This window comes from Ochotona curzoniae, unplaced genomic scaffold, assembly GCF_017591425.1.
Source record: "Ochotona curzoniae isolate NIBS_2020 unplaced genomic scaffold, NIBS_Ocur_1.0 contig_3432, whole genome shotgun sequence".
Lineage (NCBI taxonomy): Eukaryota > Metazoa > Chordata > Mammalia > Lagomorpha > Ochotonidae > Ochotona > Ochotona curzoniae.
The window spans coordinates 19,803,220-19,816,798 of NW_024465859.1; the positions used below are offsets into that span (position 1 = coordinate 19,803,220).

Here is a 13,579-nt window from a genome sequence, read left to right on the forward strand (position 1 = left end):
ACCAAGGAGCTGGTGTGGTTTCTTATTTTTGTTTTTGTTTTTCGATCTCCAGAGAGCTAGCCCATACTGAGATGGTTAAAATACTTTCTCTCAAGTGCTGCATCTGCCTCTGGAATGTCTGACTGATAACAGTGGTGATGGGAACAGGGGTATTTATAGTAACCCTTGTCTAGACAGGAAAAATGGCGTTGATCAGCATGCGTGCCCACATGTGGCTGCTGCTTGCACCTGCTCCTGCGGGCGCCGTGACGGGCTCTCCCCCTCTGCTGCCGCCGCTTCCTTCTCCCCCACCCAGATAGGGTTGGCAATTCAAGCTCCTCCACAGCTTGTCTGAACCTCGCTTTTCTCTGGCTGTAAAAATTAGATTATATGTGTGTGTGTGTTAACCTTTTTTTGTTGTTTTTTCTTTCTTGCCTCCCAGGAGGCTGAAACAGGGAGAAACACAATGGCATATGATCAGAGTCTTTCCTTAGGTTTGCCCAAGAGAACTATTTGCACTCCTAACACAGCTCTCATTTTCCCAAATATTCCCTGTTAGGTGGGTGGCATGCCTGAAGGAAAAATAAGAAAAAGTTTTCAAGTTGGTCCTTTTTTGAGATTGGTTGTTTGTAAGTAGAACAAACCTGCCTTACTGACTTTTGAAAGGCACCACAGTCATGAAGTCCTGTATGCAGATCACATTGCTAAGTGGCCTGAGGAGGGGAAAGGTAAAGAGAGGCTTGGTATTTTCCCTTTAGAAGGATGGGTGTGGAAGTCAGGCTTGGGGGCCATGAAGACCTGTAAAATCATTTAATCTGGCTCTGCCAAGGCCACTATTGGCAGGGCTGGAATTGCACTGCATCTTTAGCTCATTTTTAAGTCATCATTCTGTATAACCTAAGATGCTGTAAATAGCCAATGGGCCCTTGCAGGACAATGGTTCCCTGTCCTGGTTTAGAGGGTCCTGTAGCATGTCCCAGACAAATAGCTAAATTTCAAGATAGCAGATGTTAAGTTCTACACTTGGGGCCTGCACATGTGCCTTGGTGTGAGCACAGCACCCATGGCTAAGGGAAGACAGTCTGTGGGAAGGTCTATTGGTTAGCATCCAGAGGAAAACTTGACATTGGCTTCAGGCTTTCTCACCATGTGCGATGTGAGGTGTTGATAGAACATTGAACACCGAAATGTGGAATGTTACTGCCAGTTAAACTTCTGAAGTTCAGCATGTTGGAACTGTTTTTGTTTTTGTTTTGTTTTGTTTCCTTCTTTTTTTTAATTTAAAGACAGACAGTGTGTGTTGTGGTATGTTACTTCGCTCTCCAACAGCCACTGAGGGTGAAGGCAGACCTTGGGAAGCCAGTCCAGGTCTGCCATGTTGGTGGTGGGGACCTACTGTCTGAGTCACCCCTGCTCCCTCCCAGCGTTTGCATTAGCAGGAAGCTGGGCACAGGAGCTGGAGCTGAGACTCAAACTGAGGTACTCCAACCTGGAACGCGAGTGTCTCCAGTGTGGCATATGGGTGTCTTAACCAGTGTCTCAGCTGCTAGGCCAAACACCCGCCCCTCTTTTGGCTAAGATGCCCCAGTATTGCTTAGTTTTAACCCTTTGGGGAACCCCGTGGTCTGCAGGAATCAGAGTAGATCAGTAAAACTGATTGGTTACCCTCACCTGTCTTTGTATTCCTGCAGGAAGCCACTTTCTGTGTGGTCCTCCGTGGAGCTCGGCTGGGCCAGGCGGCACTGAGTGACGTGTTGCAGGCTGGCTGCATCCCCGTGATCATTGCGGACTCCTACATCCTGCCTTTCTCCGAAGTCCTCGACTGGAAGAGGTGGGCATTCCCTGCTAGTCAACTTGAGTGGCTCCACACGTCTTAGAAATAAAAAGTCCCATAGGTCATTGGCGCCTAGAGCTAGGTCTGAGAGCTGCGATTTGCGCATTCCTCCCTGAAAATGCAGCTTCAGAAATGCTCCAAAAATTGGGGAACTCTTTGAGTCTGACACGGTGCCCCAAGTGGGAAGTTCAACAGCTAAACTCCTGTGGTGGTCAGTCAAAATGCAGGCGCTCTAACAATACCCCTGGTATGCTGTCTTCAGGTACTTACGTGTGTGACAGAAATAAATTTCGACTTTAGACTTTCTGGGCCCCATCTCTGAGATATCTTCATTGTAAATACAAATATTTAAACATACAGAAAACCAAAAGTCCCTGAAATCTGAAACCTTTGCAGTCCCAGGCATTTTGACTGTGAGACACAGCCTGTACTCGTTGAGACTGTTTGCACTGCGTTTTCCCCCCAAGAGAGTTAGTTCACAAGCTAAGGCCCCCGGGGGACCGTGTGCGCCAGCTGGCTGTTTTTGCCAAGTCAAGTCTTGCTGAAACAAAGCCACACCACTTCATTTGTGCCATTGTGTTTTTTTGGCACAGTTGGGCAGTTGCGGGGACTCTCTAGCTTATGAGGCCTGAGATGCTGTCTGTCTTGCCCTTGGAGAAAAGTTAGTAACCCCTGACCTAGAGTCGTGATGACTGCTGTGACTGCAGGGTGGGCTCACCTGAAGTGCCTCAGGAAGGACTGCTTGGCCTTATCCCTAGGGATTTGAGCTTGTCAGATCCAACAAACCAGTAACTGGTTTGTAGCCCACGATTGAGTTGGTTTGCTCTGGGAGCCTCTGTCAGATTGGCATAATGCACCTGCTAGGGGTAGAGCACCTCTCTACACAGGCAGAAGCTTAGAACTCTTTCCAGTGTTCAGATGAACAAGGAGTTGAGTCTGCGTGATTATGGCTAGTAGTGCCATTGTGGGCAAACTAGCCCCACATCCTCAAGTGCCTTCCTTGCCTCAATACTTTTGGACATCAAAGGTTTACTGGAAACGAACTCCTCTGTCTTACTCTAGTTATAAATTACTTTCTCCCCTCTCAAAATCTTTGGTTTTTCAATCCAAATTGGATTATCCCAAGTATGTGTGCAATTTAAATAACACAGATTCATTCATTTATTCACTGATATTTGTTGGAAAGCCTGTTGTGAAAAACAGAGTTTGCGGGCCCGGCGCGGTGGCGCAAGTGGTTAAAGGTCCTCGCCTTGCACGCCCGGGATCCCATATGGGCGCCGGTTCTAATCCCGGCAGCCCCGCTTCCCTTCCAGCTCCCTGCCTGTGGCCTGGGAAAGCAGTCAAGGACGGCCCAAAGCTTTGGGAACCTGCACCCGCGTGGGAGACCCGGAAGAGGCTCCTGGCTTCGGATCGGCATAGTATCGACCCGTTGCACTCACTTGGGGAGTGAATCATCGGACGGAAGATCTTCCTCTCTGTCTCTCCTCTCTGTATATCTGCCTTTCCAATAAAAAAATAATAAAAATAAATCTTTAAAAAAAAAACAGAGTTTGTTTCGGAGCAGGCTAGAATCTAGTGGGGGAGGACAAGCCAGCCACTGTAACATTTTGTGGTAGACACATAGCAGTTATATACACAGGGTACCATGGAAGCCAGAAGGGGCCAGGGAGCCTTGCTCGGCTTACAGGGCAGGAGCAGAAACAGGTGTTCTCTACACCTTGGAGCAGTCCTGAGCCATCTCCAGCATTTACCCACTGATGAAAACATTTGTAATTTCCAGGCCCAGAATTACAGAGATGACCAAGGTTCATGGTTTAATGCTGGATGATAGATAAGCAACCCAGCAAATGCCTGGCACTGGGCTAAGACATGGGCCTAGCTTGATGGGCAGCTGGAGGAGCGAGTGGGAGCCATGTGACCCTGTTGGTGGGGGATTGGCAAGGGCTGCACAGAAACGATGACTCAGGCTGAGCCTGCAAGGCTGTCTTGGTGAGCGTCCAGAGCCGCTTGCATAGTTGCAGATGTGGGGAGAGTTACAGAAGGGCCCTGGACGAGGGGTCAGAAGGCTTTGGTTCTGGCCAGCTTTGTGATTATGGCAAATCATTTAACCTGGCTTTTTACTTTTTTTTTAATTCCTGATTTTTAAAAAGATTTTTAAAAGATTTATTTATTGTTATTGGAAAGACAGATTTACAGAGAAAAGGGGACAGAAAAATCTTCCATCTGCTGGTTCACTCCACGAGCAGCTGCCATGGTTAGAGCTGAGTTGATCCAAAGCCAAGAGCTCGGAGCCTCTTCTAGGTGTCCTATATGGGTGCAGGAATCCGAGGACTTGGGCCATTCTGCACTGCTTTCTCAGGCCATAAGCAGGAAGCTGGATGGGAATTAGGGCCTCTGGTACACAAATCAGTGCCATATGGAATGCTGCTGCTTGCAGGCAGAGGATTAACTAGTTGAGCCATCGCCTCTTCATTTAACCTGTTTTAAGCCTTGGTTTTCCCATTGGTGTAACAGGAATCCCTTATTTATTTTCACAGATATTATTTGTTAATTTTATTTTAATGCCGATAACATAGTTGCGAGGGATGCATGCCCATGTGGGCCTACGGTGGCCAAGGCATGGAAGAAGGTGGGTGGGACAAATGTTTCAGTTTTCCTTTTTTGCTCCTGTATCCATTGTGGTAGAAGGGCCACTCCTTGCTGTCAAACTACATCAGCACCTGAGGAAGGGGGGCAGTCCTATGATAATGCCTTAGAGACCCCGGTGTGGGACAGAGTGTTCCAAAGCTGTTACTTGAATGGTTTGATAGTTCTGCGATTTTGTTGAGTTTCACCAGAATTAAGAAAAATCTTTCCAAAGTCTCTTGGTTGGCCAATTTCACTTTAGTGCATCCACAAACTCAGGAACATGCTGCAAAGCTTGGCCAGGAGAGGGGTCCAACTTGTTCTGCTGTGCATTCTCTGACAAGGAACACCACATCGTATACTGGCCTAAATGAGCTGGTTGTGTGGATTTGAGCAAGCTGCCCACCACACAGTTACCAGCAACTAAGGAAACCTAGTCCCAATGCATGTACTCCAAGGTTGGACCACATATATTGTGATTTTTTTGTGGGGCCTGGGTTTGAGTCTAACTCACTAGCTAAAGATTGCCCCAAGAAACCTCGCCTGGGGTGACCTCAGACTTGACTCTTGTGTGCACTAGCCAGTGCAAGGTCATTTCCTGCATCAGTCAGTGCACAGTGGATGCAGCTGCTTGGTCAGCTCCACCCCCAGCCCCATCCTCTCATGCAAATTGGTGGGTGCAACAGCCTAGGCCAGCCCAACCATCACAGGCCCAGTCTTCACACACACCAACAGGTACTGTGGATTAGTCAGGGCAATGCCCGATAATCCCCACCAGGCCAGTGCCCAGCCCTGGTTTTTGTATGTACTAGTATGTTCTGTGGGCCTAACCCAGTCTGTCCTGCATCCTATTCAGCTCTCACACATACCCCAGGATACTGCAGCTTAGCTCAACCTGACTTGCCCCAGACTCAGCCCATACATGTGCTGCTGGGTGCTCCTGCCTTGACCAGCCTGGCCTGCCACCAGCCCTGTCTGTCATGCTCACCAGTAAAAACTGCATCCTCAGCTAGGGAGTGCCCACAGTTTCTTTCTCACGCCCACTCCCAGCCTCCAATCTTGTGCTTGCCAGGAGATATTGTGGTCCAGCCTGACATGATTCACTTAGTCCTGGCAGTTGCCAGCAGCTGCAACAGCTTAGCCCAGCCTAGTCTGCCCCAGACCCAGCTCGCATGCTAGCTGATGAATGCTAAAGTCTTGCCTACACTGGCCCACTCCCAGTCGCAGTTTTCACACTCACCAGTGGAAATAGTGGCCTAGCAGAGAAGTCCTAGATGTTCCTTCACCAGGCCTGCTCTTAGATGGGTCTTGTGTGTGCCAGCGGGTGCCGTGGCCCAGTCTGAGATGGGCCCCAGTATAACCATTCACCAGCAGGTGCTACAGCCTGCTCAGCTTGGCTTGCCCCCAGTCCCAGCCATCCTTGGTATAGCAGCCTAGCCCAGCCTGGCCTACCCCATGTCTTCATGTGAATTGGTGGGTATTATGATCCAATCAGCCTGACTTGCTCTTGCTCATGCCAGTGTGTGCTGTGTTCTGACCCAGCTCAGCCTGCCCTCAGACCTAGTTCACACATATGCCAGCAGCCCAGCCTGGCCTGGCTTACCCCAAGTTCTGGCTCTCATGCTCACCAGCCAGATCTATGGCCTACTAGGGTAGTTCACCAAGCTCCCTACCAAGCCAATTCCCAGCTGCTCCCCAAACTGACATGCCTGGCTCTCACTGGTGTTTTTCTTGTAGTTTTGTCTAATACTTGAGTTGGACTGAGCCTGTGGGAACACAGTCAGATCTTGCCACACCTTTGCCCAGAACCTCCCGGTACTTTCCGTTCTAGAGGAAGGCAGGTCTTCCCAGGGCTCCTGCTGTGCTGGATGCCTTTCTCCACTCCACATCCCCTTATCTCCTGTTGTTTTCTCTCTCATTTCTCTGTCCTAGCCATGGCAGCCTCTTCACTAGTTAGTCCCTCTGTTGGGAACAGTTTTTCCACAGGCATTTTTATGGCCCAGTTATCCCCTTCCTTTCCTTTTTGATTTGTTTGTGAAACCAGGACTTCCTTAAGTATATGCCAATATATTTGAGTAGATAGCTGAGGGAGAGAAGCTACTTATTTAATGAAGCTTACGTAGGGAGACAAAATTTTACATGCAGAGGCCCTTATGTAAAAGGCTAGAGGTGCAGTATATTCAAATGACTGGTAACAGTCCTGATGTGGACAGATCCCACCAGTGACACAGAGCCAGAACAAAAGTCTAGTGGAGTTGTGGATGAGGTGTGAGAGTGCAGCTGGTGGACAAACTCCTTTGCAGAGCATGCCCATGAGGAAAGGAGGGAAAAGAGAGAGAGACAGAGAGAGAGAGAGAGCAAGCTTGTGGGGAGAGCTGAGAGGGCTGAGGGACTACTGAAAGTGTGGGCTGTAGTCTCTGTGTGGGTCACTCATTTTGCCATCGTCCCCCAGAGCATCTGTGGTGATCCCAGAAGAAAAGATAGCTGACATGTACAAGATTTTGCAGAGCATCCCCCAGAGACAAATCCAAGAAATGCAGCGACAGGTAAGAGTGCCAAGCAGCCATGCCCGGGTATGGGGGGGTGACACAGTGGTGCTGGATTCCTCTGTATTGCTCAGATATAGATGTATAGCAGTGAGTTAATCTCCTCACTGTTATCAACGGGCCAGACTTAATGCTTCATGTATTTTTAAAGATTTATTTATTTATTTTATTTATTTGAAAGAATTAAGAAGAGAGAGTATAAGAGATTTTCCATCTTCTAGGTTACTCCCCAGTTGGCCTTAACAGCCAGGAGATGGGCCAGGCCAAAGCTGAGACCCATGAGCTTCATCTAGCTCTCCCACAAGGGTGCAGAAGCCCAAGCACCTGGGCCATCTTCCTTCTGCTGCATTCTTGGGGAGGTTAGTAGGGAGCTGGATTGGAAGTGGGACATCTGAATCTTGAACTGGCACCCCTGTGCCATACTGGCACTGGAGATGGCAGATTCATTTGCTGCATCACAGTGTCAGCTCCACATTTAAATGCTTAAACAGGAAGAAGTATGTTTACAAAAGATAAAAAGGCCCTGGCTGAAGGCATGGTGAGAGTTAGTGCAGGTATTCGGTCCACTGTTTATTGACTGAGTTTCTTGTCTCACCGTGATTAAGCCTGTAGATTCAGGAGGGGAAGGGTTTAATGTCCTCTCTCACGGTGAACTCTATGCCTTGTCCAAGCCGTCATAGACTCAGCTATGCAGCATTCTTGTCTGAGAAGAAAAGAAACCATACATTGATTTGAGGCCTTCTGTAGTTTTCACTCATGTTTGTTTTATGTTTCTGGCCTTCGCTGATGTTATTTAGCTACTGACCTTATCTGAGTTTTAGTGAATCAGAAAAGTCAGTGCAGAAGTCTCTAATTTTTCATTCTAGACCAAGGTCCTTAAAACTCATGGAGAAAAAAAAAAATGCTTCTTAAAGACTCACAGGGGTGGGGTTCTCTTTGTAAGCTTTTAGGATATTGTTGCCTATCCTCATAAGCAAACATAGACTCATAGGCAACACCATCTTTTTTTAAAATTTACTTATTTATTTGAAAGGCAGAGCTAGAGAGAGAGAGAGAGAGAGAGCTTCCTGCCACTGGTTCACTCTCTAAGTGGCCACAACGGTTAAGGCTGAACTCTGCCAAAACCAGGAGCCAGAAGCTTTCTTGGATCTTTCATGTGAGTACAGGGGACTAAGTATTTGGGCCATTTTCTGCTGCTTTCCCAGGCACATTAGCAGGAAACTGGGGAGTACAGCAGCCAGAATTTAAACTGACCTTATGTGGGGTACTGAAATCACAGGTGGAAGCTTAACTCTCTGCATCTCAATGTGAGCCCTGATACTAGGTTTTAGTTTTAAAAAGGTCAAGAAAAGTTCCAGAAGAGACACGTGAGCAAGATTTTTCAGGTACCTTCTGCCTCCACCATCCTCACGCTAGGAGAGAGTTATGTGATTTTCAGAGCAGAGAACCCGCCATCATCACAGGAACTTGTTATTGCGTGAGAGGTGGCTGGAGCCCCAGGCCCTGGTCACTCCCAGGAGTCGACTCCGAGCTGTAGAGCAGTGCACGTGGAATGAAGGCAGGTCCTTTAAAGCAAGATACTTATCAGTTATTTCAGCTCATATTTACTCGGAGATCAAAGGCTTGGGCTTGAGCCTCATTCTGTCCCTGTGGTCTGCTTGGCCAGACTTGGATTTCCTCATTTATTAAATGAAGGCATTGGCTCCATCTCCTGTGTTCTGTACAGCTATTTTAAAAACCTTATGACATTCTCAGGCCTTGGCCACTCTCCTCAATGGCATTAGTAATTAATAGTGGTCATCTCGTCTTTCCTTGAACTCCCCTGGCACGAGGGCCAGTCACCACCCCTCCGGGAGAGGACACTCCATGGTGACTGCTCCCAGAAGGAAGGGGCTCTTCCAGTTGCTGCCGCCCTCTTTCCCCAAGCAGCCTGCTGATGGGGCTCTCATGCCTGCCATCCTACTCCCCATTCTCGGAGCATTCTCTGCTCCTCACATGGCCTCCTGTCTTCTCTAGCCCTACCCTCTCTAGACTGGACTGTTTTCAGCGAGATAGGGGATAACGTTGTTGTAGGAATTCCCGGTGGTGTGTAAAGGACAACAAGGTTCAAGCACTACGGGGAGCCAATGGACACTCTCCCACTCCACCCCTGCCCCTCACACTGGGACAACTGGATGTTGTCTTTGTCACCCAGTAGGCGGGAGTGGGGCACGCAGTTACTTTGATTGACATCCACTGTCAGTGGTAAAGGTCTCATCTCTCCAGGATGGGAGAGTGGTATTCTGTTCTATAACAAGGCATCTTCTTTTACCTTCTGTTAATTTGATTGTAATGAGAGTCACTAAACAGTAAGATTAAAACAAAAATAAAATAAGAATTAACATTTACCTGCTTTTGTGAAGTCTTTAAAGGACTCTCCCAAGGGCACTTAGGTTTGCATCTCCCCCCAGGCACAGGCTGCTGGGGGAGCCTTGTGGTTTGTTGCCTTAGCGCCCCAGATGCTAGTTAGGGGACCTGTGGAGACTGCTGTGGCTTAAGGAGGCTGCACAGAGCACTGTAGCCAGCAGAGGTCTCCATTTGCTTTTAAGTGGTGCCTTTTCCATCTGGGCCTTTAAATCTTCCCCAGAAATGCAAGAGCCTTGAGTCCCTTGGTGCTCCGCTAGTGCTCGGCTGGACCTTATAGGACTCTCTGGAGACCAGGTCTGCTGGAGGCAGGAGAAATGGCACTTAGCATGGGACTTTACGCTCGCTGGAAGGGCTCAAGTTAGCATTTTGGAGCTGGTTCGAATTGTGGGGCAGGAACTTGGTGAAAAAGTCCCTTGCGGCAGCATGAATAGAGGGGCTGCAGTCTGCCCAGTGCCTGCACTAGGGACAGCCCTTGTCAGGACTTGAGAATTCAAATGAACTGGGGCAGGAAAGCATCCCACTGGAACCAGAAAAAGAAACTGCACTCCCCAGTTGACCTTGGGTGCGGTGGTGAAGCAGCCATAAAGTTAAAAACCAGGCTAGAGGCTAAAACCAGGTAACAAGACCAGACTTTGGAGGAAAAGCATACGTGTGTCTTGTCACTGATCTCAGGGCCACAGGATGGCAGACAAGCCCTGAGAGATGATGGCCTTTGTAGAGGTAATTAAAAACACTTCCCTAAATGAGTAGAGAATAGTAATTGTAACAATATAAAGCCAGCTAATCAGCTGGCCTTTTATTGTCCTGTGGGCTAATTAGCTTGTGAGCTTAATTAATTTATTGAAACCCTAAATTTTTTTTCCCCAAAGAGAGATCATGGCAGAAAATACAGCAGTCTGAAACCCTCACTCAGAGAGCTACTAGTCCTCTCCTTGGAGGTGTGAGTGTTAAGTGCAAAGCAAGTTGACAAGATGGTGCCCATTTTCCCAAGCATTTCAGGCGCCTGAAATGGAAGTGGGGAAAATTGGCAGGCTGGACTTATTAGGGAGGCAGCATTTGAGGTAGACCTTGAAGGTGAGGCGTTTTGTCCGCTGTCTTTCTTGCTTTGGAAGGCAAAGAGAAGTTTGCAGCTGAGTATAACATTTATATCTCAAGTCTTGCTTGCGTCATAAGGAAAAGCACTCAATCTAGGGTTCTGGAAGGTTGGGGAGGCGCTCCTTGTGTAGCTAGGACTGTTTGTGTGCACAGGGTGGAAGGTTAAAATTGATGCCTAGTTTATCTCTCGAGACGAGTTTCCAAACATTCTTTTATTGGCCAGTGGCTCCACCAGCAGTGACCTCTGACCGCAGCCACACTAGGAGGTGGAAGTCAGGAGCCCGCCTTACCTTTGAACTCTTCTTTGTACTGGGAGCCTTTGAGGAGGCAGAAATAGCCAGCATCTTCTTTTCTCTGTGGTCTTTGGCACTCTGGGCAATGTGAAGAGACCCGTGTCTTTTCAGTAACACAGAACCCATCTCAGTGTCCCTTTCCTGTTTTCCCATTAATCATACCAAGTACCTGCGCTGCAAAGAGGTGCTGGGCATGGAATGGACTGATGAGGATAAAGACAGAAACACTCTACTTGCAGAAAGGAAATCCCTTTCCTGCTAGCTGGGCAGGATGGGCCACAGAATGGGGGTCACGTACTTTATTTGTAGCCCCTACCATAGTGGGTTTTATTTCTGGTATTCAGTGTCTATCACCAGAGTAGTTTAGAAACTACAAATGTGAAGGGGTCAAAGACTATACAGCCAGCGTTCTCTGCCATGGGTCAGCTCCCAGGTGGTATGCTGAAAATGGGAGGGAGGAGGCTGTTTGAGGGCCAACGCTCTCAGCAAATGGGCCATGAGGACATGCAGCTTCGTGAGCCTCCCTGGGTCCCAGCTGTGTCGTGAGATGGCAGAAGTTAACTCCCAGAAACCCATGTTGCCTTGCTTTTCCTGCTTTGGATTTCTGATGTGGCTTGAGTCTCCCCAGCTCTATCACTGAGACCATTGGCCATGGGTTCTGTTTCATCGTCCCTCCTCCCCAAACTGGGAGGGGTAGGGCATCTTAAAAGCGAGGACACAGATGTTACTGTACACCATGCTGCCTCAGCCAGCTCTTAGCAGCCAGCCAAAGTACGATGATTTTGCTTAGAGTATACATTCTTCCAATCTTGGATCTTTCGTCATGTGCTTTGTGGTGCTTTCTGATTGTGATGTTTGAAGATTGTAGAAACACTTAGCTGCCCAGGTCTGCCATCATGGCCATGACAGTCCCATCTGTGTCCGTCTCCCCCACCCCCTGCCCCGCATAGTGCAGTGTACAAAGCAGACTGTCAGCACGGGAGCATGGTAAGCACTGGGAGAGTGAGCTGACTGTTTGGATGGAGGATCAGGAACCATGAAGTAGTTCTCCCGCTGTGAGAGCCAGGGAGTGCATGTCGAGGCCCACAGAGCTGCTGGGCCTGGCTGGAAGGCGGAACTCAGCACCCTCTTCCCAGCAGTTCAGTGTGACCCCTTACTGAAGAGTCTTCTCCAAAAGCAGGAAGCTTGAGAGCTTTAGTCCTGGATACACCCCTGGGAATGCAAGAGAGGAAGGCACCAAAGAGTGCTCTGGTGATTTCTAGAATTGGTATCACAGTGTCTGTCATTCTTATCCACGCCATTCCTCCACCACATGTGTGCTATGAAATTGAGAATTTTAAAAATACATGTCAATTAAACTCAGAGCTTTAAATAAATAAATATATATGTATATATATATATATATATATATATATATATATTTGTCACATACTCCCCAGTTCACACTCAAGCTGTCCTGCCCCTGTGTACCTCCCTGCCCCATGCTGGGTATCCGGCCTCTGCTTCTGTCCTCACCCAGAGAAAGCGACTGGAGTGTATCTCGGTGAGCAGAGCATGCTGATCTGACCCAACTCTTCCCGTGGGACACACACAGCCGTGATTTTAATGCAGAGCAAAGCTCTCAGGCCGGCGGGACGGGCCACATGTGATGGGTGCAATCTCTTGTGTGGAATTCTGGAGTTCCTGCCTTTTCAGTAGCTCTGTTTACTCTGGGTTTGTGGTTTCCCCTGGTGTGTCAGCCCATCCCGTGATGGGCCCCGGTCAGCACACGCTGTCTGACGTTGGATACAATCAGAACTCTCAGAACCGGAGCTCTGGAGGAAGAGCATTTTTGTGTGTTCCACTTCTAAACTTCTTCCTCTTCTTCTTTTTTCCTTTTTAAAAGTTATTTTTAACTTTGTTATTAAGAATCCTATTGGAAAGAGATTTTTACCATGTATCTGATGGGAAGCCAAGAAAAGCATCTTAATAGAACTCTCTCAAATTTATAGCGCACCAGAGCCTGTAAATAAATTTTTCTGTCTTTAAGCTCTGGCTGGGCTTGCTGTTGTTTTGTATAGCTTCTGAGATTTAAATCCTCACAGTCCAGATGGAGAGAACATAAGGTGAGTTTTCCCTGGCAGCCCCGCTCTGGCTTGGCTGGAGGCTAGCCTCACAGCATAGTGGACGGCCCTAAGTCTGGATTGGGGCATGGAGCTCATTGGGAGGCCAGTTCTGACATTTCCCAGAGCAGCTCTCCCAAGCTTTGCTGCTCATGATTTCATACCGCAAAGCAATCAAATCACCCCCATACGAAACAACTGCCTTGCTCCTGCTATTATACAGACGTACTGATAGGGGGTTAAAAATAGGAAGGCCTGTGGATTGCTGGGAAGGGTACTGCCAGTACCACCTTAACTCCTAGGCCACCTCAGGGCTCAGATGGGTTAATGCCATCAGCATGGCCCCTGAAATGGGAGCAAATCAGGAGGCAAAAAGCATCTTCAGTGTTGGGAGTCTGGGATGGGCTGTAGGGGTCCCCACTGCCACCTGGAGGTTTGCAGCTGTGACAGAGGGCAGCCAGTCTGGCGACGCCAGGTGCAGCTGACCCAGGCTGGCTGCAAAGTGCTGTGTGCAGGCAGCAAAGAACTTTGTGGAAGATTGGAACGGAGGGAGGGTAGATGACAAGTGGCCTGCAACAAGATGTGTGAGGAAAGGGGGCACACTGTCTAACGAAGGCAATTTAGACAGAACGAAACCCGAGAGCTGGAAGGAATCTGAGAAGCAATTGAAGCCATTCCTCATATTTCACAAATGACAGA

At 48.4% G+C, this 13,579-nt stretch overlaps 1 protein-coding gene across 1 annotated transcript in view; it reads left to right on the forward strand.

The window, feature by feature from the left end:
* Positions 1–13,579, forward strand: part of EXT2 (exostosin glycosyltransferase 2) — a 145,164-nt gene that overhangs the window by 28,883 nt on the left and 102,702 nt on the right. The window contains exons 6-7 of the mRNA XM_040980143.1: positions 1,671–1,810; positions 6,891–6,984. Of these exons, the coding sequence (XP_040836077.1) occupies positions 1,671–1,810; positions 6,891–6,984 (234 nt within the window). The remainder of the gene's footprint in view (positions 1–1,670; positions 1,811–6,890; positions 6,985–13,579) is intronic.